The sequence below is a fragment of the Coloeus monedula genome (assembly GCF_965178545.1).
Source record: "Coloeus monedula genome assembly, chromosome: 6".
In the NCBI taxonomy this organism is placed as follows: Eukaryota; Metazoa; Chordata; class Aves; order Passeriformes; family Corvidae; genus Coloeus; species Coloeus monedula.
The window spans coordinates 20,176,652-20,198,011 of record NC_138786.1 but is presented as its reverse complement, the minus strand read 5'-3'; the positions used below and the strand labels follow the sequence as shown (position 1 = coordinate 20,198,011).

General features: G+C 37.4%; 1 protein-coding gene across 1 annotated transcript in view; it reads right to left on the bottom strand.

The window, feature by feature from the left end:
- PDHX (pyruvate dehydrogenase complex component X) overlaps nucleotides 1-21,360 on the bottom strand; it is a 36,723-nt gene that overhangs the window by 13,775 nt on the left and 1,588 nt on the right. Inside the window, exons 2-5 of the mRNA XM_082282746.1 lie at nucleotides 15,996-16,079; nucleotides 11,209-11,309; nucleotides 6,094-6,299; nucleotides 4,723-4,821 (exon numbers count right to left, since the gene is read on the bottom strand). Of these exons, the coding sequence (XP_082138872.1) occupies nucleotides 4,723-4,821; nucleotides 6,094-6,299; nucleotides 11,209-11,309; nucleotides 15,996-16,079 (490 nt within the window). The remainder of the gene's footprint in view (nucleotides 1-4,722; nucleotides 4,822-6,093; nucleotides 6,300-11,208; nucleotides 11,310-15,995; nucleotides 16,080-21,360) is intronic.

Here is a 21,360-nt window from a genome sequence, read left to right as displayed (position 1 = left end):
ATATTGACAACAAAGAAACTATTTAACAATTCCCTAAGCATTACTATTCCATCACTTATTCTATTTAATTAGCCACTTCTGTACATTTAAATTTCTGTTGTCAAACCAAATATTAAGAAGGTAATTATTATTAAACGATATTAATTTTGTGCTGCCTTTGTGGTATCTTTTTAGTAAATTCTCATTAATTTCCATGAATAAAAGGGCCTGAATATGCAGTAACAGAAAGCATTTGTGTTAGAGAAGCATAACAATCATCATCATTACTTCTGAGTGTGCAAAGCGATTTTTGATTTGCATTAACAATTCTTCTGAACAAAAGAGTATATTTATTCAGGCTATAAAGCCTCAAATAAAAGCTGTTTCATCTGTTATATTTGAAATAATCTGAATTTAATGTAATTACTTAGTGCTAAGTGAAAACTGAGTAATAGATTTATAACTCATTTCTCTGTACCTTTCCAACATAAATTTGGAGAGTCGGGCATTAATGTTATACAGGCCCATACTTCCTAACACCACATTAGAGAAACAAAGCTGAAGCATTCTCCTAGGATTTTATACTGATACAGCTACCACCACAAAATCTCCCTGTTCTGGGCACAGCATGACAGACATGAGACTCCCATCTCTAAGCCACGATAGGGTGCTCTAGGTGCACTGCATTCATAAAGCAACAAGCTAAAGATCAGCACCTACAAGGCTGAACAGAAATAACTGCATTTCCACCACCACTGCCAGCTGCAAGGCAAGACAGTTGTAGATTTCCTGTAGGTCTCTCTTTATGCTCCAGATCTGCTAAGAAAAGCCTCTATCATATACCCTAGATAAATCTCTATCATTTCATGAAGACACAGCATGTACACAAAAGTTTAATTACACAAATTGGCAGAGGAAATTAAAATAAATTAAAAATCAGACTACTTACAACCCTACCACGGTTTTGAAACACAATTCATAAATACTAAACAAAGCTATCTAATTTCAGTAGATTACTGTTTGAGAGACTACTCTTGAGTGGCAGCCAAGAGTTATTAAATTTTTATAGGAGGAACAAAATCTCAGAACATTATGCATTCTTAGTTCTTCCTAAAAAGTAGCACTCCAGCACTGAGTGAGAAAATTAAAAAATTTTCAATTTTCAAAGAACTGAAAATTGAAAAGCTCTACATAATGCCTTTTCGCATTGCTGACTTGCTTCAATTTATTCTTACCTTCAACACATACTGCAACAAATGATATTGAAAACAAACAAGTGAATGAGCTCAAGATAAAATTTTTCCTAATTAAAAGTTGTTACTTGTTTTCCCAAATTAACATGCTAGCCAAAATTTGTTTTAAAATTAAGTGTATTTAACACACCTACTATATCAGGGGAAAAAAATTAGATTTCATGGAATGAAAATCATTCCCTACCATGACAATTTGAGATACAAAAAGTAACTGCATGACATAATGCAAGTTTTTTGTTAACATATTAGAAGGTACCAAAAATCAGTTAAGGGTTTTCACTTGGCAGTCATCAGAGAGACCATCTGGTTTTGGTGTTTTTCAGAGTGTTAACTGAAAAACGTATTGCCAAAATTGAGCTTATTTTTAGATTAAAAGATTTGCTCAAAACTTTCTGAAACTCACTTGTATTGTACAAAAGACACATACATACAAATGAAAATTTAGATGCATGTTATACACACATATGAATAGAGCTTCCCCCCACTAATTCCACACGATTTAACTGATTAAGAAAAACAGGTACAGCAGTGTTATGACTCTCATAGTTGCAACACTGAAAGCCTGAATATGAGTAAAGTTAGAAGAGGAATCAAAGCAGATAAAATTAAACAGTTTTAAGTACAAGTCAGGTAAATAGATGTTTTATTAGAACTGGAAAAAGAAGAGTTGGTCACATCTTTCCAACAACTCTATAAATTTCTATCAACACAAGACAGTACCAGAGAAAGATAGGAGGTAACAAACATGAAAGAGCAGCCTGCTTCGCAGAAAAGGTATGAGAGTTTGGTAAACATTTAATAAACAAAAATATGCCATACCAAACTGTTATTAGGAATATGGAGATTCTGGCAACTCTGTTACACTTCAGCTTACCACTACTACAGAAGTGTGTAGTCTTTTCACTTCAGGTTAGCCAAAATCCAAAGAATGGTGAAAGCAAACTGAGCACTTTGTGTTCAAAACATACTTTCCCTGATATGAGCAAGTTAGTTACACAGACACCTAAGAATCACTGAGGATCCAACGGTGCCAACAGAGATGCATGGATTGACACAAGCTTCCTGTGGTGGCAGTTACTGCTCTTTATTGTACCCAACCCCTTTCACAGGTTTCATATTCCCCTTTCACACGTTTACACCTGTTTACTCAATTCAGAGACGATTTCCTGGAAAAAGGAAAATGGTTAGCAGAGATTCAGAACACAACAGAACTTCAGAGCACATCAGAAACTTTCAGGTATCAGACCTATTGCACTAGCAACATTATAGAAGGAACCCATTCCTCCCACATGGCAGCTGACAAATTGCACACAGCAGAGATCCCACGGTCAGTCCATACTCAATACATGCATTTACATGAATACAATACATGAATTTAATCTCCAGAAAAACAGCACTGCATGCGTGTGCTGGCCTTTCTCTGCAAGTCCAAAATGCCTGAGCAGCTCAGAGATTCCAAGACACACTAACTTAACAACAGCTGGGAGGAACATGCCTCAGAAAAACACAGTTCTCAGTAACCAGCCTTTTCATGGCTCCATTTATAAATCCCTAGATCACTATTAAATAGAATGGGAAAGGGCAGTAGTAGCTGAAACAATCAATTTTAATATAGCCCTCCCAAACAGCATCTGAGCTGATGAGTAGAAAAATGGTACAATCTTTGACAGAATTTGTGAGTCACTTTGTACTGGCGCACCAATTCTCTAGGATGTTTTTGATGGAAGTGATATTAAGTGATATAAGAAGATATTACTTAGAAATAACAAATAAAAAAACCCTGCCACTCCATAAAAAAAAAATCACACACAAAACCAACAATAACAAAACAGGCAGGAAAAAGACAACAGTAACTCAACACTGAACAGACCCATATGAGCAATATAAATAAATAAAAGTATGCAGATAAATAAAATATTGGCCTACTAAGGGAGTCGATCGTGACAGAGAACACCAGTAGAGTGGAAGTTCCAGCTGCTGTTACAAGTTTTACAGTGAATTGAATTTAAAGATTGAAAGTTGGGGGAAAGAATCTTGCTTGCTTACGCAACTCGCTATCTTTGTTTCTCGTAATCTGGTGAGTGCAGCAAAGGAAATATTTCCCTGAATAGCTGCAGCAGCTCTCTATAAGAATCTGCACATTTCATTTCAAACTGAATATAATATCAGAGTCTGTAGGCATCTGAAAGATTAGCTCCATTTCAAAAGAATGGTTAGAAAACCCCAGACATTCTTCATCTTAAATTGAAATTTCAAAGTCAAATCTTTTGTATGAAAAAAGCAGTTTTTAAAAGAAATTATTTTGCTAGATAATTCTCATAACTACAGAAAAATCTTTGTTAGATCTCCATGACAACTAGGAAAAGTTAATTCATTAGCTCAAAGTCCCAGAGGGTTTCCACCTGCCATAGCCTCGTTACACACCATAAATTACCATTACACTTACATAATTAAGAAAGAACTCTCTCTGATGATTTGCTGTTACATAGGATATTCTATCTATTCAATTCCTTATTACATTTCAACTCTGCCAAAGATCATAAGAAAAAAAAAAGCCTTGAAAAACTGTCTGCTGCTTTTCTGGCTCCAGTTCCAAGTTACACTGACCTGATCCTGGTTGTCTTTGAATGGAACTAAACTAACAGCAGCCAGGAAAGTCTGCGTGAGTGAATGATGGTATTTGTCAAAAGGAATAATTTTACTGAGAACACAAATATTTTTTTCTGCCAACATTCTCACCTCCAACAACATACATGCATCATTTCAAGGCTAAATGCACTAGATCTACCACGTTTTTGCACACAACCTCCTCACTCAAAGGCTGGAGTGCCAATCATTACACTGGAATACTTAAAAGGTATAATAAACTGCTAGAAGCCTGATCATAACAAACCACAGCTTTGTAAACAAATCTCCTTTAAATCATAGAGAGGAAAAAAAGGAAACGTGGGAGAAAAACAGAATTCTGGAATTTCTTATGATTACACTTCATTGCTTCCCCCAGCCTAATAAAAATGGGAAAAAATGAAATCCTGACAGATTTCAGAACAGAGCTGCAGCAAAAAAAGCAAAAGATCTGAACTCCCTAAAGAAAAGGAGTTGAAGAAAACAGGCCACTGGTATTCTATTATGGCTCTGCATGCATCTTGGGTAGTACAATTCTTGAGATCCATAGTGGCAGCTAACAGTGGTGCTTAGGAGGCAATAGCCACCATTAGGCTGAGCTGCAGGAAATGTGACAGCAGTACCACAGAGCTAAGATGGGACTTAAGAAATGCAAATATATTTTTTGGTTTTTTACTAATTAAGGGCTTCTTCAAATATTTCCTAACCCATTCTCCCTATCTTTTCAACAGGTTTTTCAAATTTAACTAAGCCCATCCATAGCAAAAAATGGAACAAAGACACGGCTTTTTTAATAAATAAACTTCAAACTAATGGAGATTGCTCTAGTATCAGAAGTTGTAAGTTTACCAAATTATCTACATACTCTTTAGTGAAGATTCCTCGAGGCCCAGTAGGTGTAACATTGCTTGGATCTAGTCCATGTGTCTCCAGAATGTAGCGAGCTGCAGGGCTTACGCGAACCCTGAAGAAATGATGGGAAAAAATACATTTTTTAAATACTAAGATTAACTTATTTCCTTAATGTACACCATGAGAAACTATATTTCTCTCTGGTGAACTACAAAGCAGAGTACATTGGTACAGAGTACCCAGTGCATCTTAACACGATTTGCCTTTTGAAATTAGGAGAAAAGCCAATATCTAGAGAAAATGTTTTAGAATTCTTAGATACAAAGCAACAACACACTCAGAAAAGAATAAATACTTGGTTTCAAGTCTTTCCACAAAATCTCCTACTTATTATTTCCTAAAGGAGACTATATTTGCACCTCATTGAATTTTAAGAATGGTCCATTAAGCCCTTGCCAAAAAAACCCCATATCATAAATGATCATTTGGTTCTTAACATGCTGATACATCTCCAACAGTTGCAGTGAAAAAGCACTTCTGATGCTCTTTGGTACTAAAAGGAAAGACATAACCCTTTCAAGGATCCTTTTGTGGATCATCCTCCTACTACAGGTAATGCCTGGGCAATGACTTCAGTTAGTTGTCTTCCACTTGCACGAGAAAAGCCTAAATGCTGGCAGCATTTTAGAACACAGCAAGCCAGAGAGAAAAGGTAACGAGGTTTGGGGGAAAAAAAAAAACCTTAACACAAGTAAGGGGTGATACCTCCAAACAGGATATATCCTGGGATATGAAGCACTGATTTATGGATTATTGCTACCTGACTAACACTGGGCCTGACTCCCCATCCAAGGTGTTTGCAATGCTTAGAATACCAACGGATCCAAACCGAACTAACAAAGAGCACATAAACCTACTGTTTTAAGTTTTTCACATTCCACTGTTATGAAAATATTTGAATAATTTTTTTCTAATATCAAAAATGCAACAGCTTGGAAGGGTTTTGGAATGTGCCATTTCTTTGTTTATTTTTTCTCCTCAAACAAATAGAAAACAAGTCATAGGTACACGTAGTGTCTGATGCATAAGCACTGGTGTCCATCCTATATCAGCACAACTTCATAAATCAATTGCATGAGCGAATAAAAGCATGTTTAATTAAATTAATAAAAAAATAATTAATACAATTATGTTGTTTGAATTGACTTACTGGGCTTTAGAGCAAAGACATACTCTAGGCCTGCAAGGTTTATCACCTCATTCATACTTAATCACTCTTAAACTAACAGCGTACTACTAGGTAAAAAAGGACAGAAGACTTTGCTTGGTTCAGTTCTACTGATCTACTAAAGAGTTCCATTTCATAACAAACATAGAAACTTACTGCAATTTCCCAGGCTGATGTTGCAGTTTAGGAGGGGCTGAAACTGCAGGACCTGCAGGAGGTGAGGCACCTGAAAGTGCTGGTGGAGCCACAGAAGATGGATCACCAGCATCAGCTGGCATTTCAACCTGTTTCCAGTCCTGTCCTTCCTCTACCAGCAGACCAATTAGTGAGCCCAAGCGAACATTTTTGCTTCCTTCTTCCACCTATATTAAGAACATTAAGTTACATATTACTCTGTCTGCTCTAATATGACTAGAACAAGTAGATGTCAAAGTTTCAGGCATATTAATGACAATTCATCAGTAAGATATATCCCATTTTATTGCTACTATTATTAAGATATTTCAAGACTGAAATTAATTATAATTGCTATTATAAGGAGAGGAACATTAAGTTATGCCCCAAATCCAATACACCTAAAGTTAGCATTCAGAAATCAAAGTAACCTTTTATAGACACAGACTTTGCAGCTCAGAACTAAAATAGAAAAAGAAAACTTGTTATAATTTTGCTTAACTTTTCATCTCCTGGATTTTTGAGTCACTGCTAGGTTTTCATTACTCACAATAAAAAAACCCCTGCATAAACCTCAATGAACCCCAGAAACTCAGATGTAGAAAGAGCTGAAGTAAGTAGAAGGATTTGAAGGTTCTGGGATGAGAGGCTGGCCACAAGCCAACAGTGTGGATTTGCAGCCCAGAAAGGCAAATGCAGGAGTGCGGCCAGCAGGGAGAGGGAGATGATTCTGCCCCTCTACTCCACTTTTGTGAGACCCCACCTGGAGAGCTGTGTCCAGGTCTGGGATCCTCAACAAGACATGGACCTGCTAAGAGTGGGTCCAGAGGAGGGCCACAAAGATGACCAGAGGGCTGAAGCACCTCTCCTACAGAGGCTGAGAGCTGGGGTTGTTCAGCATGGAGAAGAGGCTTTGGAGAGACATTATACCAGCCTTTCAGTACCTAAAAGGTGGGGAGAGGGCCTTTTTATACAGGCAGGACAAGGGGTAATGGTTTTACAATCAAAGAGGGCAAGTTTATCTTAGAAAAAAATTCTTTACTCAAAGGTGGAGAAGTACTGGAACAGGTTGTCCATAAGGGTTGTGGATGCCCTATTCCTGGAAGCATTCAGGGCCAGGTTGGATGGGGCCCTGTGCAACCTGATCTAGTGAACAGCATCCCTGCCAGGGGGGTTGGAATGAGATGATCTTTAAGGTACCTTACAACCCAAACCATTCAATGATTCTATGTAGCCAAGAAGAGTCAAAAAAATCCTAACTGCTGACAAACCAACAAAGCACAGGTGACCATGACAGGGAGAAAAAATTAGAGATTAAGTGTACAGAGAAATAAAATTCCCTTGGAGCTTTTGCCACTGCAGCATAATCCTTTAGTCACTAACAAATATATACTAAAGTAAATGTTTATTTCCTCCACTGGGAAGAAAAATGGACAGAGCTTATGCTGGCTCATTCTGCAGTGGAATTTTTACACAAAGTGGCTTCCATACCAATCCTCATTTAGGTCATGAATGAGAAAATGGTAATGGAGACTAATGTTAGGGAAACTTTCCTGTCTGACCATCCAGGAGCCACTCTGGCAGTCACAGTCCCACCATGTGAGCTGGGACCGAAGCCCCTTTACAGTGGGTGGCTCCAGTGACCCCATGGGTGTCCCACTTGGCTCCCTGCACACTCCACACTCACACAGTCAGACAGGGTTTCCTTACAGCTCAGCCCTGGGTTTCCCCATAGCAGAATCTCAGACACCTGGATCCCTAAAGCAATTTTAATTGTGGCCCAGTAACACAAAACCAGCTTGAGCTCGTGCCTCTGGGGAAGGACCATGAACAAAGGAATCCCTGTGCTTTTATACCCTCAGTCTGTGTTGTTGACAGTCTGGGGTCTCCCTGCTGAGTCCTTGGCTCCTGCTGTGTCCAAGTCCCCGGTCACCTGGCCGGTGCCACAGGTCCCTCTGCCCTTTGTGGTGCAAAGGGTCAGCACCAGGTCAGGGCCCCTTGCCTGGGGCTCCCACCATGTTCCCCACCCAGGGCACAACCTGCAGCTCCCACTGCAGCTGCACACCCAGCTACCTGCTCTAGGTCTATCCCTCAACAATTAATTACAGTTCTTAAGCAATCATTCATCATCTGTTTGGTTCCTAATTGAACTGTAAAGTATTTTAGGAAAAAAAAAAATCAGTGTTAATTTAAGAAGCAACTCTACTGAAAGAATAATCATCATTCTGAAATTACCCTTCTAATATTTCATTCAGTTATTTAATCTTTTATGGCATTTTACACTGAATCAGACATGATCATTAAAAGACCTATTCAGATAGAGAAGAAATATATATGCATGAGTTTCTATTTTACCGTTAGCCTGCTCTTTCTTAAACCATACACAGATTATACAGTCAAGAAAAGCCAAGAAGGGTTACAGAACATGAATTAATTCAACCTAATGAACCTTCTATCTTTAAATGCAAAAACCCAAAGCATTAAGCAGACCGTGTTTATTTGGCTCAAGTTTTTCATACCAAACTCCGTGAAGATGGTTCAGAATTGTAGCTGGTATCAAAAGGCACAACATTTTTACCTAATTTCTTTCAGAAAGTGAGCAAAATTTGGCCAGATGATAGCTCAGAGGCACAAAACATTCCTAAATTCCCATCAACTACATCACATCTTAAACTTCTGAGTGGCCCTTGGAAGGATAATCTTTTCAATAAGTAATCATCAGCCCATCCACAAACCTGACACAGCTTTTTTTATAAGCCTTACACAAACATCTATTGAACACCTAATACAGAGCAGAAATATCCACCAGATACTGCAGAAAGACAACCAAGGATCACACCTGAGCTAGAGAAAAAAGAAAAGAAAATCAGAAAATTTCTGATCTTATTGCTCACTTGTTATTTCAGTTTCTAAAACATTAGGTTTCTTCTGTACTTTTTAGGAGACTGGAATAAAAGCCTCTCTATTCTGTACTCTAATTCTTTGGCCCACCATTTCTAGAGTCCAAGGATTAAAAGAATCCACTGAAGACTGGGTTTGCATAATGATCTGTTCATGTTACTCCAATAAAGCTGCCTCTCTTCCCTTATCCTGAAACACGTTATAGTTATTTTCTACCTCCTGGAATCTCCTTCTCAGGTTCAGCTGCTGGCATAGGATTGTTACTGGATGATATGGATATAACTAAGGCTGAATGTCACTGCTCCATGACAGTGATATAGCTACATGGAAGCTATGCAGCTGCTGGAAAGCCTGACTTTGATCTATCAAAAAACGTGCCACAGGAGCAATACACACAAAGAAATTTTGAAATTTGCAAGGCATTTGCATACAAGAGAGGAAACAAAAACCCCACAGCTTCTGAAATACTAATGTTACTTGTAGCCATCATGAATTACTATTAAAGAAACTTGGCAAATTTCAGGGGGTTTTTTTTAATATCTCCCTAGGATTAATTCTTTAATACTTTGACAGACAGAATCCCCATATCTCCTCCTCACATAACCTAACAAAGCAGTGTCTGCAAATGCAGAATAGATTGCACAAGATTTTGTCACAGCTATTAGGGGCAAACTAATTTTCAGAACCATTCAAAACTGAAGAAGAGAGAATTAAAAATAGTGAAAGCACTGCCCAGCAATTCTTTAAATAACTACATGGAGACTAAAATCGCATTAAAAAATACATCTGATGTGAGACTTCATCCAGGGATAGCAGAATAGATCCTCTGCAACTTATTAAGTGTGTTATTCCATAGTTGTACACAAAAACTCAGAAGTTTCAAGGTGGTACAAAAAGACTGAACATCTGTGAAAAAAATACTATTTAGCAATGCAATTAAAAGAAGGAAAAAGATGTTAAAAACTCTTACTTGTCTATATACACTAGTGCTCAAATGCAAGTTATCCTGTAGAAATTAAACACTAATGACAGTTTTTCTAAGCCTGATAGAGTTCACTTACAGCTGAGTTCCATCTTACATCCCCTCTCCTTCCTACCCAGCCCCACACCTATCTTGACACTTTCACTTTTGCAAAGGATGTTGCCTTTGCTTATACAAAAAAGGAAGATACTAAACAGAACATCACTTCTCAAATGCTGCCACGCAGGAAAATACTCTCCCTTTTCTGTTTTTCCAAAAGATAACTGTGCAAATACATGCTGATGTAAGAAAATGCAACTGTAGAAGAGATAGGAAGTGTAATACACCAATCTAAAAAGCTTTTGTAATAGCAGCAGAAATACGTGTCTCACTGTGTGCAGGGTAGACTTTTCTCATGGCTCCAGGAACTAGTTTGTACCCATGCCCATTCTGCTGTTTCCTAAGTAGCTGGATTGCAATTAATACTAGTATGCCTAATTTGTATAATTATGTGATCCACACTATATGGGTAGATATTCCCTAGATGAGACCACCCTGACCAAACGATATATTTACTGTAAGTACACATCTCTCATATTTTTATTTTATTCCAAATTCTTCCAGTTCAGCCTATTGTTTAAATAATTGAGGAGGGAGAGAAGAAACAGCTGCAATACACCACCAGCTGAGACTGTTCAGAAAATTTGCAACTCATCCCAGTTCTTCTTCTTTATATTAAGCTTAATCAATCTAATTTTGATAGAGGATATTATTAACTCAACTGTTCTCTGGGTCAGCCCATCTTGTATACCATTCCACCTTGACTGATAGCACAAGATAATCTAGCACAAAGATGACACATCCTGGGTAAAGTACCACCCAAAATTCCATATTCCAACTGATTGTTACTTGTTTTCCTAAAACTCAGTGTAAGAGGAGTCATAAACTACAATATTTCATCGCCATAATTCACAAGGTGTAAAACATACAAAACAACCTAATTCCATCAGGTTAAGTGAAAATCCATTAAATATATATAGAATCATGTACCACGTACCAATAGTCTGGTACTTACGTGGAACAAACAGAACAATTATTTCTCCCTAGGAATGCAAGCAAGTGCATTTTTCTGAATGCTGAGGAGAAATTTAGCTATCTAAACTAGTTTTTGAGGCAATATGCAAACAGTCTGAAGAGAAGTTACATCACCCTACTCAGAAATGCAGGATCCCTACCAGTATTTTAGCCAATATGCCATCATCACTTGATTCCATGGTAACCACTGCTTTGTCCGTTTCAATTTCACACAATGCATCTCCAACATTCACTGTGTCACCTGCAAAACACAACAGAACTTAAGAATACTTACCCCTAAGCTTCTTTTTAGATTTACTTAACCATGGAAGATAAATATTCACCATCTAATATAGTCATTTTGTATTCTTTAATCTATTTTATACCTACTTGATCCCCCATGATTACTTATCATATTGTATCTTTCCTTTCCAAAGAAAATCACCAAGATTCAAGAAACACAAACTGCTGTGGCAGAACACTGACATGTTCCAAGTACTGAAGTTTACAGTAGGCTTTCCAAGAGGCAGTACACACACAATGAAATTTATTTCCAGAACCCCATACTCAATAGCACTGCCATGAATAAAATACTGAGCCTTCCACATTCACTGGTGTCAATGAATGTCACCAGTCAGAGCAAGCTATCTAAAACTGCTTATGACAATGGTATCATCGTTCTGTAACTGCTATCTATACTATTAAAGACATTCAAATAAAAACCTCAGGAATTTTAATGTCTTCGGGAAAGCACAGCTGCAAGCTTGCTTAATCTCCTATATAGTTCAGAAAGGTCTTTTTAAGCATTCATTCATTCATACTTACTTTGTGAAATAAGAATATGCACAAGTCCTACAAATTGCTTTTGCTACATTACACAAATCCAAGATTAATTCTGAAGCATACTCTTCCTCTGCTTTTGAAGAGTAACTGTATCTGCTAGCAGATGATAAAGATATTATGTGTCTGGATTATTTCAACAAATCAATACTGACTAGATGGCCAACATTAAAACTGAAATTACATTAAAAACTGTAAGGTAGTTGAATGTTTTGGCTTCCAACAAAATACAGCTTTTTTTCCTTATGGAGACAACACATACCAGCCTAAAACATGCCTACAATTTTATATGAAGTAAAATTTTAATATTTCCCCATTACCAGAAATGTTGCAATAGCATTACCTGTCTAAGCATTTAGCTTAACTACTGATACTACTCTCTTGTGCTTAAGGAGCAGAATTAAAACCTAGTGCAGGTTACCACCTATATTTAGGTAAGAGACAAACACTATAAAAAAAAGGTTTCCTGTTTCACAACTACATGAATTAGAAAGGGAAAATGAGGTGTTGTACCTCATTTGTGTTAAATGAAAACATCAAAAACTCAGCCACCTACATAATTCTAGAAGTCATAAACGTTCCTATTACAGAAATTGGTAGAGAACTATACTTCATCTTTTTAATGTAATAATCTAACAGCCACATTACACTTTGCAATAACTAGAGCATGAACAGTTTTATTATAAGAGGAAGTCAAAACTCCAGGCTCTATACTAGTGTTTTAATTTTACTGGATCATTAATTCAAGTAGCCCATATATCAGCTCATTAGGCAAGTACTTCTCAGCTGTTAAGAAATCAAATTGTTGGGCAAATTCTGTAATTTACAGAGCTAAGATTGGCAAGCAGAAAGGATCTTAACTCTGTATCTTAATCTGCCATCAGACTGTAAGTGTTCTGCACCATTAAAAAGAAATCTCAGTGCTCAGAGACCGGCAGCAGTACCTGCAGCAGGGTTGGCCAGCCAAGCCAAACACCTTCATCCATGCGTTTGTCACACATCACATCCCAACTTGGGTACCTGAGGCTGTTCACAGAAAACTAAGTGTTACCTTGCACAGGGAAGGCAAGAGGAAAAGTCTTCAGAGAACTGGATAAACCACTTTTCCACTACTTCTTTTTTTTTGTTTTCCTTTCATTGCTGAAGCCATACAGTTGACATAAATTTGAAAGGCAATTGACTAAAAGCAGTCTAAGAATACTTCACCACAGCATTCAAGTCCTATGTGTGTTTCAGTACCCAAGTACAACAGAAAGGACAATACTTATTTTCATTAGAGATTGCAAAACTTTTGATTGCTCCTAATTGATGCACACTTTGATGTCAATTACAAATCAGCTTTTCCAATAATTAGGATTAGGAAAGAACATTTTTGCAAAGTGTATCTTTGCTCTTACACTTTAAACTGAGAGCAGTATTTGCAACAGAAGCTGCCTGAATGGGAGCTCTCTAAGATTATGCGCAATGCCCTTGAAAAAAGTTGGGCAGGGTTTGGGCTTTTTTGTTTGTTTTTTGGGTTTTTTTCTTTCTTTGTTTTTGGTTTGGTTTGCTTTTAGTGATTAAATTCTTACAGGTAGGCTGAATGGTTAGGATCTCTAGTGAAGCAGAGTATCTTTCTAGCAGATCCAGTGGGCATCCAATAGCCTTGGTGCTCTGTTCAACTACTGACAGACAAGTATCCAAATCACAAGATACAAACTGCCTTTCTTAATGTACTCTTTGCAAATAAAAACAGAGTTGACTGAACATAGATACTGAAGTCCCTGGAGCTGATGTCTCACAAGGTAGAAGAGTTACACAGTGCGTGGATGCTGCCAGCACTGTTGTATATTCTGTTTTCTGCCCACATTAACAAGAGGATTTTGATCTCCTGGGCTGTCAGTCTACCATCTTTCATCAACATTAAATTCATACATAATAAATACAAGATTTTCGAAACATAATTTTATCTTTGTGAGAATGACTTTATTACCCACAGGAATCAACATGAAACTGCATTAACAATGAGAAGGAAAAGTAAAGCTGTCAATTAAATTCAGCTCTTTCCCTTCTGCAGTAGTGAAATTATCTGTCCATCCTTGTGAAACCGTAAAATGAAAACATTTGATATTTACACAAAGAACAGAAAAATTATCAAAATAGTATTACACTGACCCCTTCTGGTCATACAGTGGGAAAAACATTTCACATGCAAGCAACTTGCTTCTGTCAGCTGCTTAAAAATATTTTCTTTGATATTAGATTGTCAAACATTTATATTCAGCAATAACACTACTTTTACATGGCAAATGCTCTAGACAATTAAGTAGTTAAGAGCATTCCTTACAGAGAGGAGTGTAAGCATTAAATCACTTCACTATCTTCTTCAAAATTTATCTTCACTTCTTTTTTTTAATATTGTCTTTATGTTTATTGTCCAGATTCTTAGAGGAAACAAAAGTATTGACAGGAACTAATTATGGTCACAGATGTGGCCAGTAAGACAAAATACTATATTCAGGTTTGGTCTTCTTTCTAAATAGAAAACAGAACAATAAAAATACAAAAATAGTTTTCTTTCAAAGTCCAATCATCAATTAAGCTTTGATTTTAATTTAATTAAAGCAGGTGTGGAGATTTTTTTTTCTTTGGTGTTAGGGTGGAAGGCTAGTGGAAAGACTGAGAAAAACCACTCTATAGCTTCTACATTCTAACACTTTTTTATGAGGAAAGCTGATTCATTCCTGTTGGGGAGCAAACTGGAATGTACTTCAACTCCTACCAAGCTCTCTTTGCTTTCTCTTGCAATTTTGAATGCTATAATTACTGTAAGAGAGGCTACTGTTGATTTTTAATGTTTTACAATTGTTGACAACTAACAAATATAAAAAGGACTTTGGATCATTCTTTCCTCTCTGCATAACCTTGCATAACTGAAGCTTCAAGAACACTGGTGCTTTTTTTAATAGACATAAACTTCTGTATTGCTCCTAGTAAATTCTGCAAAAATTCTTACTAAAAGTTTCATGAGTAAAAGGTCAAGTCCACTACTGGAGCAAGAAGCTGCAATCCAGTCACCTCTCAAAATGTAGGAAAGCAAAGTTCTCCAGCAACACAATAATGGAAGCTGTATCAACACTTAAAAGGGTAAGCCAAAGGAAAAGGCTTATCTAGGCACAATAGCCAAAACATGTTTAGCTATCCAAATTGTGTCTGTCAAAGATAATAAGCTTCGACATATTTTCTTTTCTCCAGATGTATCCATCTCTTTAATTCTCTAAAAATGCCTGTGAACAAGATATATTCCTACTGCCACCCAAAACTCTGCAAGACATCCTATACCAATGGACAGCTGCTACCTGGAAACCAAAACTACAGTCAAAATTCAGGTTTAATATAAAATTGAAGAAGGGACAGGGAAGAGTAAACAGGAAAAAGGTGTCCTGACAGAACAGGAACTCCTCACTTTTCTACAGATCATTTTTCATTTACATGCAACCTACGTGAAGATGAAACTTGACAGACTTTTTATCCCGTTGCTCCAAAATATTTTAACAGAAGCACGTAGTTGTCACAGTGCAGAGTTCAGGCTTTTTTTCGGATGAGTAGGTTGGTTTTCAGTTGGGGTTCTTTTAGGGAAAAATTTCCCCATTTGGTATTAGGTTTATGAAAATAATCTAAACTTCTTTCAGCTTTAACTGTAGACTATAACCAAGATATTAAAAAATATATTCAAAAATACCGTGTCTTTCATGGTATTCCCTAACACAGCAGAATAATGGAACAGAGACCCTCCCCAAACTCAATGGCTCCCAGACTTCCAAAGTTACTGCTCAGCACGACAACACTGGGAATTAAAAACAGCAACACACTCACACCCTGGAACAGCTGAATGGAAATTTTTCAAAAATATGATCAATGCAACCTTTTGGAAGACAATTAAGCCAAAAAACATTTCAAGAACCAACAATTTCAAAGCAGGTATAGTTCATGATGACAGCATCCATATACCAAACATTTTCCTACAAAATACTAATCTACAACCCGGAAGAATAATCTTATTCTTACAGAATAGATTTACATAGCTGAAAAATTACAGAAAATGTGACCACAGAAAATGCTACCTTACCTTCCTTTTTTAACCATTTCACAATGTTTCCTTCTTCCATTGTTGGAGAAAGTGCAGGCATAAGAACTTTAATACCAGGTGTACCTGCAAAACAAACATATGGTTATCTCAATGTAGTATTTTTTCAGTATAATTTTTTTCTCAGTTAACTGCTTAACACAAATGAAACTAAAAGTGCATGAATCTGAAAGATAATTGAACAAAAGATTCACTATGATGCTCCCTTTTTTAAGCCTACATACAAGCATGCCCACCACAGAGCACAAAGGAAAACAAGGCATATTACAATAGAAATGGAAATTCAAGAGCCCTGAATTCCTAGACCTGAAGTTCTGTTGATCATCTCGAAATCCACCAAAAGCATCACATCCTCCTTTCTTCTGTCCTCCTTCTCCTCCTTGACCCAGGCTGTGGAATTTTTTCCAGACCAAAGCATATCTTTTAAATTAATAAAGCCCTTGTGATCCTAGTATTTCAGACACTGATGATCTACCTCTTTCACTGATAAACTTTTCTAATGTTTTTTCTTTTTACTAGAAAACTTCATCTACTTTGCAGGAAACTATTGATTTCAAGTGTCAGTGATTTTGTCTTGGCTCAGTAAATCCATATGCAGAAGCAGCACTGCATAACAGCAACTGTGTGCCATGTTAGTGGGATTCTTCCGAGGGTAGAGCTCAGGATACAGCACAGTCCTTGGCTTCACAGAAATTACACCTCTTGTCATCTGATCCTCTATACCAAAGGAGTATTCTGACATTAATATGAGCAATACTACCCTTCTGAACTTTTAAGAATAGTTATGAGGCCAAGAAAAAGTATCTTTTTAGATACAATTTTGTAAAAGCAGCTTTCCAGTACCTGATTTTTGAGGCTCTTTCTTGAACTATTGCGTCTGAATTTGTGTTCAGTTACAGAACAAACATAGACACATAGAAGGTACATTGTATACAATGGCAAGGTTCAGTTCTGCTTCATAGTCCCTTTCTCTAATATTCAGCATTAAGGATTGTTATCATTCAGCAGGAAACAACACCACATTTCTCCCAGCTGCTATACTGCTTGGAGTAGTCAGGAACAGCTAAAAAAAAAAAAAAATCTTAGAAATTAATCCTTTTTCAATTTTTTTTCCTTTATTACCTGCTTTTCAGATCAAAATTCTTCTAGTTTTGTTTTTTGCCCCTTATTTTTCCCAGAATCTGCACTAAGGCACAAGGAGAGCAGGGAGGTGATTTAGGACAGCCCAGCTTCACCAAGGGCAAGTCCTGCCTGACCAACCGAGTGGCTTTCAATGACAGAATGACTACACCAGTGGACAAAGAAGGGCTATGGATGTCACCTCTCTGGACTTCTGTAAGGCCTCTGACATGGTCCCCCCCAACACTGTTCTCTGTAAATTGAAGAAATAAGGATCTGAGGGGTGAACCGTTTTGTGGGTGAGGAATGGGTTGGATGGTCGCATCCAGAGGGTAGCGGTCCTCGTCTCAGTGCCCCACGGACATTGGTGACAAGTCTCTTAGAGGTACTAGTGGCTGCAAAGCTGTCTTGTGGCAGGTTGTGGCTCACAGCCCAGAAGGCAAACATAGCCTGGGACACATAAAAATCAGTGTGGCCAGCAGATGGAGGGAGGTGATCCTGCCTCTCTACTCTGCTCTGGTGAGATCCTGCCTGGAGTACTGCATCCAGCTCTTGAATCCTCAGCACAGGAAAGACATGGATGTGTTGGAGGGGGTTCAGAGGACAGCCACAAAAATGAGGAGGGATGGAGCACTATTAAAAAAAATGCCCTAGGGTATTTTACCGTGTCCTGCAGCCGTAGGGAGGAGGAGAGAAGATCCAGCAGGCAGGAACTGTGCAGCAAGATTGCTTTTATTTAATTATTTTACCAACTCTTTTATAGACTTTTTTCTTCACAGGCTAATTGGACAAAGGATCAGCCACCCCTTGGGGGTGATTGGCTAGAATCCTAAAACATCCATTGTCAAAATATTTTTCTACTATACCATAAACAAGACTTTTCAAGGCTGCAGGTGTTTGGTTGTTTACAGAACTCTGCTACCTCTTCTGTGTGAGAGAAAAGTCTCTCATAGACTTAGAAAATAGCAAGAAAATCCTTGCTAGCAGCATTTTTGTATCCACAGAGCACTTCTTGTACGAAGAAACGACAACAGACTTGGGGTTGTTCAGTCTGGAGAAGACAAGGTTCCAGGAAGACCTTATTGCCACCTTTCAATACTTACTAAAGGGAACTTTTAAGAGAGATGGGGACAGACCTTTTAATAGGGCCAACAGCAATAGAACAAGGGGTAATGGTTTGAATCGAAGGAGGGAGGATTTAGACTAGGTGTAAGGACGATTTTTAAAATGACAGAGGTGCCCAGAGTGGTGGTGGATGCCCCATCACTGGGAACATTCAAGGTCAGGTTGGATGGGGTTCTGAGCAACCTGGTCTATTTGGAGATGTCCCCGCTCGTTGCAGGGGGGATGGACTGGATGACCTTTAAAGGTCCCTTCCAACCCAAACCACTCTACAATTTTTTTAAAAATGTGAAATGGAAAGTGTAGCAAACCTCTAATGACCTAAGTAGCATCAATTACCTCGATGTTTTAAAATGCACCAAGAGCAGAAAGTGAGTTATTTATTCCCTAAAGCCCCCAAGACAGCAACACAATCAGGATCATGCTACCCAAAACACTCGAGTTTTGTGGAAATGAGCTCAACTGCATGGCTGATGTTCCCAGAAGACTGCATCAGTCTTTCCATGGGAGCTTCAGTTTAATATTACTCATGACTGTAATGTTTAGAAATGTATCCAGACAATGTTCCTTGTAACACTCACAAATCCCATCTGAATTACCTCCAAGCTCTTTCTTTAAAAAGTTTCTTCTTGCAACCTCTCATTTTGGACTAATATAAGAAAAATGAACTATGTTATGCATGTGAATGCTTATCTGTGTTTATTTACCAAATAAAGTTTTGTAGTATTTGAAGTATGATTGACAAATTAAAGTATGAGTTAACAATTGTCTTAGGCTATACATATTTATTCAAAAATAGTATGTATCAATAACAGCAAGTAGAAAACAATACATTATAGGCTGCAAAGAACTGTTCACAGTTTCATTAGTCTAACTTGACAAGTCTGGCTTTGACAATCAAAACATTATTTTGAAGTCATATCCCACAAATACCTAGGATTATTGAGAACTAGTGGACAGACCTCACTAAAAAAAAGTAAAAATAACATACATTTTTAATGAGGAAAAAATTAATTTTTAAACATGGTGGTTCACATTTCTCTTCCATAAAGAGCTACTTGATCCATTTCCCAGAATATGCTTCATCTCTGGCACAAATACAAAAGTGAGCAACAAATTTGTGCCACTGCAACATTTTCCCTTCAACGTTATCAGCAACGATCACAAAACATACAATCCATTCTGGTCCTTTCATCAAGTTAGAAGAGGAACTCCAGCAGCAAGTACCCATGAAATGAATAAATAAACAAATAAAACTGGATACAAAGTAGAAGGAAGTACTGTGTGTATCCATTTAATGCTTATGCACAGAGGCCCACCTTCGGAGAAGTTCAGTGCTGCTGCAATTAAGAGCCTTGTTGAGCACGAGATACACCACAACATCAGCTACAACAAAGCTTTCAAAGCTATTTTAATTGCTTTCCAGTTAATGACCATACACATACAAAAACCAGGCTTAAATGTGCCTCTACAAAGAAAAGCAAGCTTACAGTGAAGAATTGCCTTCACCAAATATTATTTGCCCTCATTAAATTAAAAAGGGGGATAATAAAAAGAATCACTGCGTTCATGTAAGTTAGCTGCACTATACAGGCAGCCCTTACAAGCACTTTGAGAAGTAAATATTGTTGCTTTGTAATTATGGGTCAGGAAAAAGTTCTGGCAATTGGCACAGAAACTCAAAGACTGAGTTCATGGGCATATTAGAATTTAGAACCATAAGCATGCGAAACCTCTGAACTCCCAGTCACCATCCACTGATTTTTACTTCTACCAACAGTAACTGTGTTAATACACATCAATTATCCGAATAAAAATGGAGGAAGACTTAAAAAGAACCCAAACAAACTTCACGTGACAAAAAGGCTGCTGTCTCAAAGGCAGCTCGCTGTGTATCCAGGAGAATTTGTTCCTGTGCACACGTTTCAAGAATCAAGTTGAATCTGGGAACATTTCTGCTGCCTTCCCTCTCCCTGAAGGGATTCAATGCATATTTAGGCTGCATAGCAAAAACACTGGAGACCAGGGCTTTAAGAGAGCAGACCAGTACACCTCTATCATTTCCAATAAACTACAACCTAAGAACCTCAGTGAGAGGCAATTTTGTACTTATTCAGCATAACACTTCCAATGCCTCTTTTTGACCTCCTTTAATGTGGAACAACTACAGCATTTTCAAACCAAAAAACCTGCAATGAACTGAAGACAAATGCTTTAAATGCTCTGTGTCCCACCAGAGAGATATTTCATAACTTCCTACACACACTCTGTAGTCAGTAGAGAAATGAAAAATTTACTGCAACTTAACACTAATGATAAGATTATGAAACATTAAAAACAAAGAAAAGTTGACACAACTCTAACATAAAGAGGTCATTCTACTTTTTCTATTTTCATTTTTTCCTCTTTCTCTGTGACCAACAAACTAGGAATTCCATTCTGAATTAATTATGCAAAATAAATTTTCCCCTACCAGCACCACAGACAAGGACAGAAACACACAGAGAAACAAAAACTCATGTGACATGAAACCCTAGATCCACATGAACCAATACTTCAAATAGTGGCTTTTTCAGAAACAGAAAAACAGAGAAATAAAGCTAATGCTAAAATGAAACTGACTTAACTTGATACTGTCTAACTAGGAGCCAAGAGTTTTATGTCCAAAAGAGCTCTATTTTACCAGAGAACTTATGACTCCTCCTCTTTGTTTTCATTTTAGAGGCAACAATAAACTCTAAAATGGTGTCACCAAAATACACACCACCTTGAAAAGCTGTAAGTACACTAGAATAAGGAAAGCCTGAATGAGTTAAAGGTGTAACCTATCCACACAAACACTTAAAAGCTTACTGTAAGGAATTACAGAAGATTTTAGTCATTTGCATATCCAAATTTAGAAATTTAAGTCCAGCTATATATTAAGTACTCTCAACATAAAGTACACAATAGATTGTCTGTGAGGACTGTAGACAGAAGTTCTTTAAGGAGCTAATTTAGAAGAAAAGACCAATTTAGAAGTAGCTTACCCTGCATTATATTATATATGTACACTATAATATGAAGAAAGAAGCAAGTTTTTTCTAATAAAATTTGAAAATAAATA